General features: G+C 41.0%; 1 protein-coding gene across 1 annotated transcript in view; it reads right to left on the bottom strand.

The window, feature by feature from the left end:
- The window catches only part of MMP16 (matrix metallopeptidase 16), a 243,756-nt gene that overhangs the window by 4,025 nt on the left and 218,810 nt on the right, over positions 1 to 20,921 (bottom strand). The window contains exons 8-9 of the mRNA XM_040431288.1: positions 8,542 to 8,692; positions 2,087 to 2,202 (exon numbers count right to left, since the gene is read on the bottom strand). Coding sequence (XP_040287222.1) covers positions 2,087 to 2,202; positions 8,542 to 8,692 — 267 coding nt within the window. The remainder of the gene's footprint in view (positions 1 to 2,086; positions 2,203 to 8,541; positions 8,693 to 20,921) is intronic.

Genomic DNA, 20,921 nt, shown 5'->3' with positions numbered 1-20,921 from the left:
ATATCCAGATTTTTTTGCAAAGAAAACATGAAACAACGGAATTACTGATAGACTGGTAAGGACGAGACAGAGTTAATTATCATTATCAGTACAACTCATTAAGTGAGAATATACAGTCAAGGGAGGACTGGAAACTTAAAGAGGACCTTTCACCTGGAAAAACATTGTGAACGAAGTATGCTGACATGGAGAGCGGCGCCCGGGGATCTCACTGCACTTTCTATTATCCCTGGGCGCTGCTCCGTTCTCCCGTTATGCCCTCCGGTATCTTCTCTCAGTAAGTTATAGTAGGCGGTGTCTGCCCTTGTCCTGTGGGCGTCTCCTTCTCCTAGGCTGCAGCGCTGGCCAATCGCAGCGCACAGCTCACAGCCTGGGAGTTTTTTTTCTCCCAGGCTGTGAGCTGTGCGCTGCGATTGGCCAGCGCTGCAGCCTAGGAGAAGGAGACGCCCACAGAACAAGGGCAGACACCGCCTACTATAACTTACTGAGAGAAGATACCGGAGGGCATAACGGGAGAACGGAGCGGCGCCCAGGGATAATAGTAAGTGCAGTGAGATCCCCGGGCGCCGCTCTCCATGTCAGCATACTTCGTTCACAATGTTTTTCCAGGTGAAAGGTCCTCTTTAAAGCGGCCCTGGAAAGAAAAAAAAAAAGTTGGCCATGTTGTAGGCCTAACCAAATTGATAGAAGGCAAGGCAACACAAGTAGGCAGGGCCTGTAATACTGTAGTGCAGCACAAAATACCACCCAGCAGAACTAAATACCATAGTGCAGCACAAAATACTGCCTCCCTCACTACAGTATTCAACTGTATAACCGTCCTTAGGATAGCGATACTGTTGAGTTCAGGAGTTCGCGTGCGGCCCAATGGCCAGGTGCATAAGTACCTGATGCTCCTAGCATTAAATAATAATGAGAGCATCGAATCATTTTGTACCCAGCCTTGAGCCTTGAGGCGGGTTCCTGGGCATTGCACCACTGGAATATTTCTCTTTAGGGTCTATGGCCGGTCCGAACAGTCCAAACAGATATCCTTCATGTTGAATTCTCTATTGTTATCCAGACTACACATTTCTGGGTGTTCACTCACCCCTTCTTCAGATCACTGTGTCATCCATAATACACACAAACATCATTAAATATGGCAGCTTGAAGGATTCTGTCTGTGTTAAACATGTCATAATGACCTGAAAGGATGTATCAGCATAACAAGTTTTGCAGTACAACAATACAAGATAAGAATAATAATAGGTAACGCTGCCTATGTTGTTACCGATCTACCATTAATACCCCGTTCCCCTTTTTGTATCCTTTTCTTATTTTGAGGTTATTTGACCACTCAAGTTTGCACATTGATTTCACCAGTGCCTGTGTATGCAAAGTCTCTCAACTAGAACTACATGTAGCACCTTTCAACATATTGTGTCTCGGGTTAAGAAACCTTTTCAGGTGAAAGTTTAACCTTCTGGTCAAGCATTTTCAACATTTTGTCCATGTACAGATGCCTTTTTCATAAAAAAGCTCCCTATTCTTAATCGTTTCCTGAAAGCCAATGGGGCAATCAATGTATGCAAATATATTTCATTCTTTTGCATACGCGCTTGCATACATTTTTGGCATACTCTTGTATGCCAGTTGCTGCTACATTCTTGTGTTTGCAATTAGTTTCCTATTAGTTATAATCTATAGGTAGAATTCTAATAATTGGATCAATCAGCAATCAGGTCATGTTCTATCTATGTTCAAATCTAAAAGAAAAAAATAGCTCTGCCATATTGTTCGGTAGACCAAATTAGAGACTGAGAAAAGGCACAAAAGCATTTGTAATGTCGCTCAAATTATTCCTAGGAGCTAAGATTTGATGTCTTGTAATGATCGTTCTTAAAAGTGCTTGCTCTCTTTCTTCCATGGAATCAATAGAAGTTAGTTATCTTACAAAGTCCTACGGTGATTTACATGGATCTGCTCTTGTTAATGTGAACCCTTTATGTTTAGCAATGCCTGTAGATGTAACAATCAGTATTACGGTAAAGTTTATGTGATGTACAATATATTGCAAGGTAAACTGTCTAATAGCTCTACATACCATTCTCCTTGTCGACAAAAGCCCCTTCAGGTGCTTCTGGTATTCCTTTCCATATTGTAATTGATTTGGGGTAACCAGGATCCATAACTCTCATTTCTTCATTATATCTCCAGTACCTGAAACAAACCACCTCTCTTTAGATCCATGCGTCTATAGTATCAGAGGGTCAGTGGTTTTAAAACGTTGCCTTCAAAACATTTAAACCTAAAGTTCAATGAATAATACAAAAACTGTTTTATTAGGCAATCATATTTGATTATCAAATTTGAATGTGGTGTTCATCCACATCACTATTTTTGGAATAGTGTACCCCATTGTACACCCTTGTAGGTGTCATTGCTGACAGCACTTTCAGATGATAAAATGCATTATAGGCAGCTACAGCTATAACAAAGGAGACACAAGATGACCATGAAAAACATTCTAGTAGCTACATAATTATTCCTTTACAGTAAAAATGTCACTACCTCTCTTCTCCATCTAATGCCATCAATAGTGTTTTTACATGGTGTACTGTCCTTTTTGTTTAGGTGCACAGAGTTTCATTAATGGCAAGACACACGAATTTTAAGCCTAAAACTCTTCCAAATATTTGAGCTATAAGTGTTGTGAACTTAACTTGGTTGTCATATTGAGTTAATGATATTGGATGTCATTGGCTTTCAATTATCACAGTAGGAGGCATTAAAGGGATTGTGCCATTAAACTACTTTTCGCAGAATTTTGCTCAATTTCGTTCAATTACTCTAGCTCCCATTCCTCCTTGGATTTTTTTTAATTTACTTTATTTGCCGTTTTCTCTTATCCCCCCATGCTTGGATTTTACTTCCTGGTTTGTTGTGTGTCTGCTGTCCCATCATACCTTAGGGCAGTGAGATGTGTCCTGACTAGGGCTGCAACGATTAATCGATGTAATCGATAATAATCGATAACTGGATTCGTTGTCGACGAATCCAGTTATCGAATAATCGCCGATTCGCTGCTATGCGGGCGGTCACTGCATCTTTATTTTACCTTACAATCGTGACGCTCCAGTAACAACAACTCTGCAGGCAGAGCGGAGGGCGGCGTAACGTCACTTACTCATGTGACGCGCCTGCTCCGCCTCCTTCATTCATAAAGTGGGCGGAGCAGGTGCGTCACGTGAGTAAGTGACGTTACGCCGCCCTCCGCTCTGCCTGCAGAGTTGTTACTGGAGCGTCACGATTGTAAGGTAAAATAAAGATGCAGTGAGTGATTAGTCTGCTGTGAGCAGCAGGGCCGGGGCTGTTATGGGTAGGGGGATCGGTCTATGGCACTGCTATGGGGAGGGGGGATCTGTGCACTGTTATGGGGAAAGGGATCTGTGCACTGTTATGGGGAAAGGGATCTGTGCACTGTTATGGGGAAAGGGATCTGTGCACTGTTATGGGGAAAGGGATCTGTGCACTGTTATGGGGAAAGGGATCTGTGCACTGTTATGGGGAAAGGGATCTGTGCACTGTTATGGGGAAAGGGATCTGTGCACTGTTATGGGGAAAGGGATCTGTGCACTGTTATGCCCATAACAGTGCACATATCCCCCTCTCCATAACAGCGCCACCCACAGATCACCCTCTCCATAACAGCGCCACCCACAGATCCCCCTCTCCATAACAGCGCCACCCACAGATCCCCCTCTCCATAACAGAGCCACCCACAGATCCACCTCTCCATAACAGCGCCACCCACAGATCCACCTCTCCATAACAGCGCCACCCACAGATCCCCCTCTCCATAACAGCACCACCCACAGATCCCCCTCTCCATAACAGCGCCACCCACAGATCCCCCTCTCCATAACAGCGCCACCCACAGATCCCCCTCTCCATAACAGCGCCACCCACAGATCCCCCTCTCCATAACAGCGCCACCCACAGATCCCCCTCTCCATAACAGCGCCACCCACAGATCCCCCTCTCCATAACAGCGCCACCCACAGATCCCCCTCTCCATAACAGCGCCACCCACAGATCCCCCTCTCCATAACAGCGCCACCCACAGATCCCCCTCTCCATAACAGCGCCACCCACAGATCCCCCTCTCCATAACAGCGCCACCCACAGATCCCCCTCTCCATAACAGCGCCACCCACAGATCCACCTCTCCATAACAGCGCCACCCACAGATCCTCCCCATAACAGTGCCATCCACAATTTGTTTTAATATGGCCTTTGAACATAATTTTTCAAGTAAAATCATATAAACCGCTTTGTTTTGTAATTTTGTCGTTTTCCCGATTAATCGATTAATCGTAGAAATTAATCGGCAACTAATCGATTATTCAAATAATCGTTAGCTGCAGCCCTAGTCCTGACATTAACAGGACATTTGACAGTATGACCGCACTTTGTTCTTACCAATGGCACTTTCTATGTCCTACATTAGAGGGCTTCAATGCAGGATGTAATCTACAGCACCTGAATATCCAAACTGATTTGCCAAATGCTGCAGTGGTAGGCCAAAAACTTTACAAAAAGAAAGTGATGCAACAGCGATATCTGTTGGGCAGGATACAGTTATATTAGTGGCTCAACAATATTGAAGTCACACTGCAATCTACTAGAGCACAAGATCCTCCGCCAAGTAGACAAAACCAATAAAAGTAGAAGTATCTGCCATATTTGAGAAAAGTGGTGAAAGAGCTACCCTTCAACAATTTCAATGGAGTTATCCTTGAGAATTATCTCAGAAAGCAGAAGTAAGCTGAAATTCTGAGACAGATCCACCGTTCCAGCGAGCTGATGAGTTGAAGTGTTCTTTGGAACCTCCTGTGATACCACACACTATTTTTGGAAAGTGCGTGATTGCGGAGTATGATAATTAGAACTAAAGAATGATTATCTTCACCATAATGACTCTTCAAAATGAATCAACAACTACATAGATAGCTACTTCATATGCCAATAAATGCTTATTACTTTCAATGGAAATTAAATCAAGGCATCTGGGTAATGCATGGAACAACTTGATTTAATGAAGAGATTTAATATTATCTTGTCCCATATGTCTTTCTTGGACTGCCACTTGAAATGCCTTACCACACACCGATTACATCGGTTTGGGAATTATCTGTAAATAGAGCATTAATAGCCTTTAAACTGTGGAAATATGCAGACAATGATGCACTCTATAACATGGGTTTTAGGTAAAAGTCTGCTCCACATTATAATGTTAACGTTTCTGTAATCCGTGAAAAAATGACATTTACTGAAGAATATTAAGCCTCGGCATTCATTATACCAACAGTTCACCTAAAAAGTTTAGCTATATAACGTGGCATAAAGTTTGTTCTATATATATTTGAGTATATACAGTACAGACCAAAAGTTTGGACACACCTTCTCACTCAAAGAGTTTTCTTTATTTTCATGACTATGAAGACATCAAAACTATGAATTAACACATGTGGAATTATATACATAACAAACAAGTGTGAAACAACTGAAAATATGTCATATTCTAGGTTCTTCAAAGTAGCCACCTTTTGCTTTGATTACTGCTTTGCACACTCTTGGCATTCTCTTGATGAGCTTCAAGAGGTAGTCCCCTGAAATGGTCTTCCAACAGTCTTGAAGGAGTTCCCAGAGATGCTTAGCACTTGTTGGCCCTTTTGCCTTCACTCTGCGGTCCAGCTCACCCCAAACCATCTCGATTGGGTTCAGGTCCGGTGACTGTGGAGGCCAGGTCATCTGGCGCAGCACCCCATCACTCTCCTTCATGGTCAAATAGCCCTTACTTTCAAAGTTTTCCCAATTTTTCGGCTGACTGACTGACCTTCATTTCTTAAAGTAATGATGGCCACTCGTTTTTCTTTACTTAGCTGCTTTTTTCTTGCCATAATACTAATTCTAACAGTCTATTCAGTAGGACTATCAGCTGTGTATCCACCTGACTTCTCCTCAACGCAACTGATGGTCCCAACCCTATTTATAAGGCAAGAAATCCCACTTATTAAACCTGACAGGGCACACCTGTGAAGTGAAAACCATTTCAGGGGACTACCTCTTAAAGCTCATCAAGAGAATGCCAAGAGTGTGCAAAGCAGTAATCAAAGCAAAAGGTGGCTACTTTGAAGAACCTAGAATATGACATATTTTCAGTTGTTTCACACTTGTTTGTTATGTATATAATTCCACATGTGTTAATTCATAGTTTTGATGCCTTCAGTGTGAATCTACAATTTTCATAGTCATGAAAATAAAGAAAACTCTTTGAATGAGAAGGTGTGTCCAAACTTTTGGTCTGTACTGTATATCTTGACTATTAAGCATCATATTCATGAATAGACTTTGTCCTCTTCATAGGTATGATATCTACTCATCCTAATTATTGACATCACTAATTAAAGAGGTTGTCCAGAGTTAGAAAAACATGGCTGCTTCTCACCTGTCCACAGGTTGTGTGCAGTATTGCAGCTTCGCCCCAATCCTGGACAACACCTTTAAGCATAGTAAAATTGGGTACCATTGGCATTTTTGACAATATATTATACTCATTGCCAAAATCAAGACTGAGATTATACTCTCCAAAATCAATGGAAAAAAAAAGTGGCATCAGGTTTGTTTTCCCATATTTTGGTGCCTAATTTTCATCTTCCTTTTCACTCCTACGTAGCTCCTCTGTCAAAATAAAGCTTCAAAGCTACACAAAACATTATTTTGGTGGCATCAGCCCTAGACCAACCACATTGCAACGGCAACCTTCACAATCAATTACTATACTTACAGCTACCTTGCTGATACTGCACAAATCACCAATCGCCAATAGTGGTCTTTTTGTTTCACTCTTGCATCCCAGAACTGGCATCAGTATTGTTGCTCTTTCTGAACACAATTGAAAATATGTGGCTTTTCAATTATCGAGGAAGGATGGCAGTCATTGAAATAAACCAGACATGAGAAGCAAAGTAGTAAGGAAAGCATGACAAAGGCAAACACAGCATATATCCGTCCCAGTCACTGTCATCAGTGTTTGACCTTTGTGGGTAGAGCTCTTGGTTTTACATTACATGTGGCCTTTCTTAGAACTTTCTAATGAAATGTATATGCCATTACCGTTCAGAAAAGTATTTGACGTTTTTTAAGGAATATGTTTTTATTTGTCAAAGACTCACTGTGGGAACACCATTTTTTTTTATACCATAATAACTAGTAACATGAATATTGGTCTATGTCTCTCCTTTATACAATAATATATTTACTATTTTTCTTTTTGGGTGTCTTGTCTTCATCATGAAACCACCATTTTAACAAAATGTATATACTTTCCTATTGCTTTGTTATCTTATCATTAGTATTCTTCAAAAACTAGTGGTGGTAAAGCACAGTAAACGAAGGTAGGCCAAACCCGCTTTCTTTGGAGGAACCGGTCAACAATCTAATCCAGCCAAAAATTTACCATGAAAAAGATCTGTTATATTTAGATATGCCTGAATCTTTGTTCTCAGGAGAGGTGCCATCAGAGACCAACAGCTATTGAAGATGTGTGGCCACCTTCAGGGTTTGTCTCAGTTTGAGCTTTACTACAAACATAATTAGTATGTTTAGTAAGTATAGTAAAATAATACTAAAGTCTGCACCTACTGTAAAACATAATCCCACCTAAACATCTCCTTATGCTCCACATCTACTCTCTACAGAATAGACTCTTCCAAAGTCTGCCAGACAGTTTTTAGTTTTCATTAAATATAAGTATAATGGTTCCTCATCAGATTCATAGCTTTTACATCTGGACTAAACCCCCTTGTGCTTTTCTTATTGCTTATTCAGTCGCTGTGTATTTCTTTAATACCCTTTTCTAGAAAAGAACTAAACACAAATTCATTCACACCATAATTTACTTCACTCAGTTTTGAAAAGAATTGGCAATATGAAAGAACATGGACTATTTTAGAACATAATGAAAAATGTCCCTCGCGGGTGTAAAATAATCGCATAGCTGAATAACATTAATGCTTTCCAAATACCAGAATATATTAACGACAGGAAGAATTTGCTGAGCAACATCTTTAAATCTAGCACACATTTTTTATTTCCAATACTTCTTCTCCAAACCAGAGGATCCTGTTTAATATTTTGCAGGAAAGAAATTATATCATATTTTATTCTGACATAGTTAATAGATTAAATGTTCAAATAATAAAAAAAAAAGGATAAAACTCTCCTGTGCCTGTCAAATTGCCTTCCAATGCGTTCCCTTAATTTAAATCATTTTCTATCAGCAGCTGCCCGCTACCATATAAGCTCTATCGCCTCAGGCTAAATACAGGACAAATTATTTTTCCGGCATTAAAATATCATTGGTAAAATGTAATAGCTGAAAATACTGAAAGTGGACCCTCTTTCAGTTTATCAAATCACCTTAAAAACATGCTCCAACTTTTTGGCTTGGTGTGATTATTCTGCAAATAAATTCTTCTTACTATTTTTACGTACCTGTCACCTTTGAAAAAATAGGTCTTCCCGACGTCTTCCCACCAAACTGCAGTGTCTATCCCATGAGGTGGAATACCGTGTCCTAAATGTATCAAGTCGTGAGGATAACCAGGTTGTAATGTTGTATCTTTAAATACCCAGTATTTGTTACCTATAAAATGGAAAAAACAATTGAAACATTGGAGTCCATTGTGAGTCTGTAGGCACCAGCAGCTCTGCCAATTATTTTTGGAAGGCCTCTGTAGCTTGATTGACTGTTGAAAATTACATCATTATCAACGGCAATGTAAGCAATTCCCTAATAACTCCTCTAAATAAGTGATCTCCAACCAATGGATCTCTAGGTATTGAAAATGTTCAACTCCCAACATGGTTGCACAGCCTCTAGCTGTCAAGGCATATTGCGAATCTCAATTTTCTAAGACTTAGACAGCTACAGGTTGGAGATTGCTGTAAGCTATCCAACCTATAAAGCCTTGCTCCATGGAAAAAATGGGGATTTATCACAAAGGGAAATTTAAAAGTCTGCATTGTTGTAATTTGTGCCACATTTATCAAATGTCACACAAATTTTTATAAATTTGGTGCATCTTTCTGTCTAACACTTCTGTCTTGAGATATTACCTCCCTTTCACAGGTCTAGGATTGAGACAATTTTTGCATTGTTGTAAAAGGTTTTCGTTGTCTTAAATCAGTTTGACAAATTAACCAAGCCCACTTTCCTATCTACTTTTCAAAACTGAAGTGAGTGGTGTAGAAATGCAAAATGTTGCAAATAAGGCCAAAAAATTGCAAAGCAATTTGAAACTTTTTGAGGCTGGAATTCCAAACAGAAAGCAAGCCATTGGTGAACTTTGCAACTTTTCACTCCCCACCCTGGATGGAGTTTTTCTTTAGGTGTAGGCTCGAAAGTCAGTTAGACTGGGTCCTTTATAAGTGCTACTCTACAATAGATACACACAAAAATAGATTAAAGCAACCCATATTCCTCTCAATCCACTTTTGGAAGTTTTTGAAGACGGTTATTTTCTCATGAGAGATGCAGTAGTTATACAAAGTCATCCATTATACACACATAGTGATCCTCATCTTCAATCTGAATGCGTTCTAAACCTTGCCCAAAATCTGGCACAAAATGCTGTCACAAAGTAAAGTAACAGGTTGAACAAACGTGTCCATAATAAGCCATATCCAAATTCATTATCCAGAATGAGCCACTGTGATAAATTTGCTACGTGTCTAAGGCTAGTTTCAAATCTGCGGCAGAGATCTCTGACAGGCTTTTCTGGTAAAGAACAGCCTGTCGGAGTTCTCCAGATTCTGCATTGCCGGATACTATCGCCTTCCCACTGGAACCTATTGACTATAATGGGTCCGGCAGACATCCAGATGCTACCCAGCAAATATTCTGAGAATCGGCTGGACAAAAACTACTGAACACAGCAGTTTTTGTCTGGCCATTTCCCGGTATTGTCTGCCGAACCGACCGGCCGGACCACCCAGCCGCAGGTGTGTAAGTAGCCTAAGCTGTGCAGTTGGTGTTAGGTTGTCCTCTGACACCTGATATATTCACACTCAATTGGTCGATGTTGTGTTAATAAACTGTCTTAATGCTCTCAGAAAGAGAAACAATACAAAATATTGTAATGTGATACCTTTTAATGGCTAAAATAAATCATGTTATAGGGCAGGCTTGAGACTCTCAGGTCCCTTCTGCCTGAAGAAAGGACCCGAGAGTCTCGAAAGATTGCCTTATAACATTATTTATTTTAGTTAGCCATTAAAAGGTATCACATTAAATTATTTCATATTGTTTCTCCTTATGAGAGCATGAAGACATCTTACTACTGGCTAACAGGGTACCAAACCATTTTCTTTTAAACTGTCAAAGGGGTTGTGAACATAAAAACGTCCCTATAAAATTAAGTTTGTGCAGGGTATTAGTATGGGGATAAAATTATCAGGTGATGTTTTTCATGTAACAGCATTTTCCAGTCTGATGCTGGTCTATTCTAAATACTGCATGATGCAGCTTCCTGTCTCCTTCACCAAGCAGGAAGTGACATCACAATGTAAAGCACCAATCACCAGCTGAATATCATTCATTCAATCGACAGCCTATAAATGCAGCCTTGTTATTCTACTGAAAAAAGGGTGGAACTAGTGGTGGATTGTGGAGCATGTGCCCAGATGCTAGGTGCTAGGGGGTGGCGCTATTAGGTCACTCTGCTATGGCCAGGATACACAGATGGGAAGGAAAAATGAATAGGAAAGGCTAGCTAGATGTGTGATAAAACTCCATAGCTCCGTATTACTTGACACTACACACTTGTGTGGAGATAGAAACACTTCACTGCTCAGGGGGGTAAGTTGACCTTGCCTAAGGTAAAAAAATCATTTAAGTCCGAAAGGAAAAGGTTTCCATCTTGCTGACAACCTCCGTATCCAAATACTGTATTTCATCTTTTGCTATTTACAACACTTCAGTTTGGCACCATCCGTAACACACAATGTTTTTACCTGTCACCGATTATTGCAGTGTAATGAGTCCTAGCAAACACAATATGCCAAATGTCAGGCTGCCGCATGGCACCATCTATAAATGTGAAACATAGCTACATTCATCTCACTTTTTTATTTCCTTAAAAATAGAAAATTATTTTTTACATAGCCTTGAACTTGTAATGCATATGCATTTTCTGCTGGAAATGACAAACTCTCTGGTGATATGTTATACAATTTTACAATACTTTACCGAGAGAGTGAAGGGGAAAAATGGAATTCAGGCAATTGGCCTGATAGCTGAGTTGTTTTAAATTGCAGCTTTCATAGTGCTTTTCCTTTTTGCTACCAAGCTTAAAGAACAGACTTACACACCGCAGCCTTGAAATTTTCCAATTTAACTCAATTCAGTTAGCCAATACCGATATGACTAGCAGTTCAATTTTCTCCTTAAATTAGAGGTCTATCGTATGACGGGTGATGTTTTTGTGATACACATTTGCTGCTGGCATTGACTAGATGTCGGAAAGGAGTTATAAGCCTATGGTTTCGGAGGCAGGGATGTCGGTTGAATGTGCTGTGCCGGCCAGTGAAACACGCAAGCAGGAAAAACATATATACTCTTGTAATTTTCCTAACTAGTAATAAGCAGTGAGCCAAGAGAGCCAGATCTATAAAGCGTGATTACAATGAAGAGGAATGAATCACAAAATCGTTGTGTGTTGGTCTAAATATAAATAATCATTCTGGCCAATAAAGAGACCTAATTAATGAGCCGTTATTAGCTGGAATCTTTACTGCTGTTGTCCTTGACAGGGTACAACTTATCGAATTGTATAGCTCAGTGGTCGTAATCCATGTCCTATTTTGAGATATGCGTGTACACATGTAACGAACAATAAGTTGACAGTTAACATGTTTAATACACTTAAAGGGGTTTTCCAGGAGTAAGATATTGATCACCTGTCCTCAGTATCTGATTGGTGGGGGTTAAATATCTGGCACCTCCACCGATCAGCTGTTTGAAGAGGTCACTGCCCTCCAATGAGAACTGCGGCCTCCTCCCTGGTTATCAATCTTAGTGGCTGTTCTTGGTATTGCAGCATAGGCCCATCAATTTGAAAGGGACGATCAAGGAACGTGACATTACTGGCCTAGGAAGAAGTCACAATGCTCACCTAAGAGCATGGCCTCTTCAAACAGCAGATTGGGAGCCAAAGAGCTGCAATCAAGTGGCGGGTGAAGTATGGATTTCTAAACAGGTACTGATGGCTGTGGGAAGTAGATTTGGGGAAAAAAATACTGGACAACTCCTTTAAATTAGATCAGTCACCATTATATGGTGTCATATTTACAGGGATCGTTCACCGAGACCTTTTCTGCAGATCCCCCAGCTTGGCCAGACCCACGGTAAGAATCATACTTTCCTGATCCCTGCTGTTGCATTCCAGCTCCATTGCTCTAGCTCTGCTGGTCCAAGGTCTCGCTACAGCGGCTGCTGCAGCCAATGACTGGCCACAGTGGTTGAAAGGGTTTTCCGAGATTTAAATACTGATGACCTATCCTCTGGATAGCTGAGCAACAAGAGCAGCTTCATGCTGCCACATAATAACCACATTGTGGAATCTTATATCCAAATTGTTACTAAACATATCAGAAGCTTGCAGGAATGTAGTCAGCAGCGACATCACAGTCCCAACTTGTCATATGATGAGAGACAGGCCCTTAAGGCATTAACTTCTAACAGAGACATCACTATCAAGCCAGCCGACAAGGGGGGAGCTGTGGTGATCATGGACACGGATGGTTATGTTCAGGAGATACATAGACAGCTTAGTGATGGGGAGGTTTATGTGAAATTACAACATGATCCTAAATGGGAGATCGCAGGAGAGGTGACGAACATTGTTGACACGGCATTTGCACGGGGTATCATTGATTCAGATCTGTGCCAGTTCCTTAACCGCCTCACGTCCGCCCATAGGATATAAACGTCCTATGGGTGGACGTCTATTTCTGACAGCACCTTTTAAAACGTCCTGTCAGAAATAGCAGCTGCACGCTAATCGTGCAGCTGCTGATCGGGTTGCCCGCTGTCAGTGACAGCAGGGCAACCCTAAGACAAGGCAGGGACAGTGCCCAGGTGTCCCTGCCTTCACGATCGCTGCAGACACAGCGCTCACCGAGCGCTGTGTCTGCAGAGCAGGAAGCGCTGTGCGCTTCCTGTTCCGGCCCGGCGGTCATGTGACCGCCGTGACCGGAGTGTGCAGGAGCTGTGTGAGGTCTCTCAGAGACCTTGATCAGCCCTGCTGTGAGGCTGTACAGCGCTGGATTGCTGCTGTACAGCCTCTATAGGGGTGCATTTGTCCTGTAACTGGGGCTACTATCTCAGCCCCAGTTACAGGAGAAATCAACAGTGAAAAATAAAAGAAAAAGTGAAGCAAATGTCCCCCAGAGGTCTTGTATGACCTTATGGGGGACGAAAAGTGTAAAAAAAAAATAAAAAAAATAAAGGGTTGAAAAAATAAAATAAAATAAAGTTTCACATGTAAAAAAAAAAAAAGTTCCCAAGTTAGGAATAAAAAAAAAAAAATTTAAATAGAAAAAATAAAGTAAAATAGACATATTTTGTATTGCCGCGTCCGTAAAAACCAGCTCTATAAAAATATCACATGACCTAACCCCTCGGATGAACACCGTAAAAAATAAATAAAAAAAACTGTGTCAAAACAAGCAATTTTTGTCACCTTGCATCACAAAAGGTGCAACACCAAGTGATCAAAAACGCGTATGTCCCACAAAATGGTACCAATAAAACCGTCACCTCATCCCGCAAAAAATGAGCCCCTACATAAGAAAATCTCTCAAAAAATAAAAAAACTATAGCTCTTAGAACATGGAGACACTAAAACATAATTTTTTTGGTTTCAAAAATGCTATTATTGTGTTAAAGTGAAACAAATAAAAAAAAGTATACATATTAGGTATTGCCGCGTCCGTAAAAACCAGCTCTATAAAAATATCACATGACCTAACCCCTCGGGTGAACACCGTAAAAAAAAAAAAAAAAAAAACAGTGTCAAAACAAGCAATTTTTGTCACCTTGCATCACAAAAGGTGCAACACCAAGTGATCAAAAACGCGTATGTCCCACAAAATGGTACCAATAAAACCGTCACCTCATCCCGCAAAAAATGAGCCCCTACATAAGAAAATCTCTCAAAAAATAAAAAAACTATAGCTCTCAGAACATGGACACATTAAAACATAATTTTTTGGTTTCAAAAATGCTATTATTGTGTAAAACTTTAATAAATGAGAAAAAGTATACATATTAGGTATCGCCATGTCCGTAACAATCTGCTCTATAAAAATGACACTTGACTGAACCCCTAAGGTGAACGCTGTAAAAATAAATAAATAGAAACTGTGCTAAAACAACCAATTTTTTGGTCACCTTGCCCCATAAAGTGTTATATTGAATGATCAAAAAATCATATGTACCCAAAAATAGTACTAATAAAACTGGCACCTTATCCCCTAGTTTCCAAAATGGGGTCACTTCTTGGGAGTTTCTACTGTAAGGGTGCATCAGGGGGCTTCAAATGGGACATGGCATCTAAAAACCATGTGGAGTTCCTTTCCTTCTGCGCCCTGCCGTGTGCCCATACAGCAGTTTACGACCACATGTGGGGTGTTTCTGTAAACCGCAGAATCTGGGTAATAAATATTGAGTTTTGTTTGGCTGTTAACCATCGATGTGTTAGAGAAAAAAATTGATTAAAATGGAAAATCTGCCAAAAAAGTGAAATTTAAAAATTTGATCTCCATTTTCCTTTAATTCTTGTGGAACGCCTAAAGGGTTAACAAAGTTTGTAAAATCGGTTTTGAATACCTTGAGGGGTGTAGTTTCTACAATGGGGTCATTTATGGGGGTATCCACTATGTAGGCCCCACAAAGTGACTTCAGACCTGAACTGGTCCTTATAAAGTGGGTTTTGGCAATTTTCTTAAAAATTTGAAGAATTGCTTCTAAACTTCTAAGCCTTCTAACGTCCTAAAAAAAATAAAATGACATTTCCAAAATGATGCCAACATAAAGTAGACATATGGGGAATGTTAAATAATAAATATTTTATGAGGTATCACTTTCTGTTTTAAAAGCAGAGAAATTGAAATTTAGAAAATTGCGATTTCTTTAAATTTTTGGGTAAATTTGGGATTTTTTCATAAATAAAGGTGAAATATTTTGACTCAAATTTATGACTATCATGAAGTACAATGTGTCACGAGAAAACAATCTCTGAATGACTTGGATAAATAAAGGCGTTCCAAAGTTATTACCACATAAAGTGAGATATGTCCGTTTTGCAAAATTTGGCCTGGTCAGGAAGGGGGCAAAGGGCCCAGATGGGAAGTGGTTAAGATACCTTTTCCCATCACTCCGCTGATCTATGTTCTCCCCAAAATTCATAAACGGCTGGTAGACCCCCCCGGGCAGACCTATAGTGTCGGGCAGGGGATCTATTTTCAGCAATATTGCCATATTTCTGGATAGACTACTCCGTGTCCATGCGACCTCAGCTCCCTCCTATGTCAGGGATACGGGACATTTTTTAACCAAACTTAGTGGTATTACTTTACCCACCCATTTCTACCTGGTAAGTTTTGATGTGGTGTCTCTGTACACGTCTATCATGCATGATTATGGATTAAATGTCGTCGATGTGGCCCTGGCCGGCACGGGACTCACTTGTGATGCACGCCGTTTTGTCCTCGATCTCCTCGAGTTGGTCCTCAAGAGGAATTCTTTTCTCTTTGGCAACTCCTTTTACCAACAGTCACGCAGTGTGGCCATGGGGTCCAACGTGGCACCCACTTATGCCAACATGTTCATGGCGGAGGTCGAGGACAAACTGGTATATGCGTCCAAGTATCGCCGGTGGGTCCTGTGCTGGTGGAGCTACATCGACGACATTTTTATGATTTGGAGTGGTTCAATGGATGATTTGAATGAATTTCATCAACATCTTAATAATGGAGTACCCGGGCTGCAATTTACTGTGACTTCCTCTTCTGAGGAGTTACAGTTTCTTGATGTCAGGGTATACCTAGAAGGAGGCCAATTAAAAACTGATTAATACAAGAAGCCTACAGATAGGAATAATCTTTTAAGATACGACAGTAATCATCCACGCCGCATGCTTGACTCCTTACCTTGGAGCCAGATGCTGCGTGTGAGACGAGTGGTGTCAGATGATGATGTGTTCATGAACCGTATTGATGAGATGTGCAATAAATTTGCCAAGAGAAAATATCCATGCAGGCTGTTACACAGATTGAGGGCACGGATCTCCTTGGCTGACAGGGTGTCCACCGTTCAGGTTTCCTCTAGGAATAGGAATATGGGACGAATCCCGTTTGTATCCACCTATGGCCACCACAGTGTAGATATTGCACAGATCCTGAGAAAAGACTGGCATATTTTACACAGTGGTCTTCCTTTAGTAAGTGAATTTGATAAACCACCATTGATGGCATACAAACGTGGAGTTAACTTACATGACAAGCCGATTAAGACGGACATAGGTGAAGTTAACAAAGGAGGTCAGACATATTTAAAACCTAGACAGACAGGTAATTTCCCTTGTCTGGGTTGCTGCAACTGTGGAAATATGTTGAAAGGGAACACCTTTGTTCATCCATACAGTGGCAAGAAATTCAATATCAGAGAGTACTACACATGTCGATCTAAGTATGTCATCTACATGATAGTCTGTCGATGTAGTTTAATCTAAGTGGGTGAGACGACCATGGAGGAGAGGGAGCGTATCAACAAACATAAAAGTACCATAAGGAAAAGAATGCTGGACAAGCCAGTGGCCAAACATTTCTCAGACTGTGCACACTCTGTCAGCCAATTGAGATTCCGGGTCATCGACTCGGTGCAGATTCCCAAGAGAGGAGATGACAGGGAACGTATGCTAAAGAAAAAAGAGCTTAAATGGATTTTTACCTTACAAGCTCTACAACCCCAGGGATTGAACATAGAGTTTAATGCAAACAATGCAGACAGATAGAGTATTTACTTATATGTTGATGTCCTTTTCAATATATCATGTTTTTACTGGGTATTTTAAGGTATATATATATATATATAAGTGATGGGAGTTCAGGGCAGCACTCCTTGTAGCAAGTGTTGGGTGCCAGCGGTGTCGACACTCGACCAAAGTGTCAAATAACCAGAAGAATAAACACACCGCAGCACATCCGTATGGTGAAAAAATAGTGGGATCCTTTATTCACCCAAGCAGCGACGTTTCGGTCCGCTTGCTGGGACCATTTTCACTTGAAAATGGTCCCAGCAAGCGGACCGAAACGTCGCTGCTTGGGTGAATAAAGGATCCCACTATTTTTTCACTATACGGATGTGCTGCGGTGTGTATATTCTTATATATATATATATATATATATATATATATATATATATATATATATATATTACATACATATTTGTTATACACCCCTTTATTCACATTAAAAAAAAAACTTTTTCAATTACATCATCTATGATCATCTGCTCCCCAATGTACATAGTTACTCATTGTTTTTTATATTGTTTTTTATATATATTCTTTCTGGCGTCCGAATTATAGTAACACTTGTGGATAATGGCATTGCTATTTTCCCCATATATGATTGAGTGGCCGATTATATCGACACTTTACTCAATGGTCCACTATGTATGTAGACCACACTAGGATACATATGGGAAATATGATTGCGCTTTTTGTGCATTAAATATATAATTGAGGTTTACATAATAGATCTATTATTATCTTCTTACGGCGTTCCAGGACATTTTGCGGGTCAGGTGATGGTCACGTGACTGATGACGCGCCTGACATGTGACCGATAACAGCGATGTTTATTGGTTCACATGATGTGCTTGTGTCTAGATGGGTGCAGCTTTCTTGCTGTTTGTGGCGACGGCGTCCCGCCCATGCATCCACGCGATGACATCACGGACATGCGCAATGGGCCCATGGAGACGCCGGAGTTTGACTAATGAGCACCAGGTACATTTGATTTTGGAGCAACATTTCTATTGGCAGCAGTGATCATTTTAATTAACACACAGGTGTCATTAAATAGTAGTTTGAGCTTATTGGTTATACACTCACCTAAAGAATTATTAGGAACACCTGTTCTATTTCTCATTAATGCAATTATCTAGTCAACCAATCACATGGCAGTTGCTTCAATGCATTTAGGGGGGTGGTCCTGGTCAAGACAATCTCCTGAACTCCAAACTGAATGTCAGAATGGGAAAGAAAGGTGATTTAAGCAATTTTGAGCGTGGCATGGTTGTTGGTGCCAGACGGGCCGGTCTGAGTATTTCACAGTCTGCTCAGTTACTGGGATTTTCACGCACAACCATTTCTAGGGTTTACAAAGAATGGTGTGAAAAGGGAAAAACATCCAGTATGCGGCAGTCCTGTGGGCAAAAATCCCTTGTGGATGCTAGAGGTCAGAGGAGAATGGGCCGACTGATTCAAGCTGATAGAAGAGCAACGTTGACTGAAATAACCACTCATTACAACCGAGGTATGCAGCAAAGCATTTGTGAAGCCACAACACGCACAACCTTGAGGCGGATGGGCTACAACAGCAGAAGACCCCACCGGGTACCACTCATCTCCACTACAAATAGGAAAAAGAGGCTACAATTTGCACGAGCTCACCAAAATTGGACTGTTGAAGACTGGAAAAATGTTGCCTGGTCTGATGAGTCTCGATTTCTGTTGAGACATTTTAAATGGTTGAGTCCGAATTTGGCGTAAACATAATGAGAACATGTATCCATCCTCTGATGGCTACTTCCAGCAGGATAATGCACCATGTCACAAAGCTCGAATCATTTCAAATTGGTTTCTTGAACATGACAATGAGTTCACTGTACTAAAATGGCCCCCACAGTCACCAGATCTCAACCCAATAGAGCATCTTGGGATGTGGTGGAACAGGAGCTTCGTGCCCTGGATGTGCATCCCTCGAATCTCCATCAACTGCAAGATGCTATCCTATCAATATGGGCCAACATTTCTAAAGAATGCTATCAGCACCTTGTTGAATCAATGCCACGTAGAATTAAGGCAGTTCTGAAGGCAAAAGGGGGTCCAACACCGTATTAGTATGGTGTTCCTAATAATTCTTTAGGTGAGTGTATGTTGTCACATGGTGGGCTTATTAGGGTATTTATATGTTTGATTGATTTTGTACCAGTATACTTGAGAAAGGCTACTGCGTAGCTGAAACGTCGTACTTGTGTGTGCACTCTTGGTCCCCAATCAAAGTCACACTGGATATGCTGCTGTGAAATCTTCTGTTATCTACTTATGCATATGGGACGGCGTTGGATTGGCTGCTCCATCACGGCTGATGCATTCCAGACAGGTCAGAAGGTCCATTTTGTGCTGCTCTACAACTATTTCTCACTACTATCCTCTGGATAGGTCACCAGTATCTGATCGATGGGGGTCTGACACCCAGGACCCCCGTTAATCAGCTGTTCGAGAAGGCATCGGCACACGCAGCAGTGATGACACATTCATCAGTGATGTGGCCTAGGAGCAACTCAGCCCCATAGAAATGAATTGTGCCTTCTGAAAGAGCTGATCAGCAGGGGTCCCGAGTGTCGGACCCCCACTAATCAGATACTGATGACCTATTCAGAGGATAGGTTGTCAGTATTTAAATCTCGGAAAACCCTTTTAAGTGACTCTGTGACATGAGGCATAGGTGACACATCACAGATGCAGACAGTTATTGGCTACAGCAACCACATGACCCACCTCAATCCAGAAGTTTACACTGGGAGACCCAGGACCAGCAGAGCCAGAGGGGGAGCGCTAGATCCCAAATTCAGCAGCAGGAATCAGGTAAGTATGATGCCCACCGTGGGTCTGGCCACACTGGGGGATTCTGCAGAAATGGTGAACAATCCCTTTAAGTGCAGCGAATGATAATGATAGGTCCATTGGAATAGAATAGTAGCTAAAACAGAATAAAGTGGATCAATAGCACTCTCTGCCTCTTACAGCATCCTTCCACCCATCTTACCAATGACTGAAAGCTGTTGTGTAATTATTATGGAGGTGTCACATGAACACTGAAGACAGAGTCCACGGTATTCTTCCTTACCTTCTATTAACCAAATGGCAGACCTGCCAGTATAATATCCTGCCATTAAATAGGACAGATCCAATGTTTGATGACAGATCCAATTTAAAAAGGGTTGTCCCATGAATAATATAAAAAAAAATTCAAAGCAGCACCTGTATCTGAATACTTTTATAATTGCATGTAATTAAAAATGTATTATCGCTACTGAGTTATTCAATAAAATCTATTGGTATAGCGCCACCTGCTGTTTGTCCATATCTTTATTTTTCTATCCACCTCACACGCTCAGTTCCCTCCTTCAACTCCCACCAGTCATTTCTTCTGTTAGTAGCGGTGACAGTTATAGGAAGAGAGCTGCAGCAGAAAGGACATGCTCCCTTAGAAAGGACACACCAGCCTGAAATAAATCTAGTAGAACAATTGGAGCAGTGAATGGGGAGATCTCTGGAACCATGTGAGGTACAGGGCTGGTTCTAGCTTTGTAAGAAAGAGATTGTCGTATGCTAAATGATGTCTGATTTTTATATTTTACATATTTTACATCAGTCATGGGACAACCCCTTTAACAAGTATGTCAGCTTGAGGACATGATCACAACAAGGTTTTGGTTTCTGAATGCTCGCATTTACTGACAAAATTATCAAATACATGAAACTAGACCCTTCCTTTAAACCTTTAACCCCTTCCTGACC

The sequence above is a fragment of the Bufo bufo genome, chromosome 5 (assembly GCF_905171765.1).
Source record: "Bufo bufo chromosome 5, aBufBuf1.1, whole genome shotgun sequence".
NCBI lineage: Eukaryota > Metazoa > Chordata > Amphibia > Anura > Bufonidae > Bufo > Bufo bufo.
Note: the sequence above shows the minus strand (reverse complement) of the source record. Positions and strands in the feature narration are given on the sequence as shown.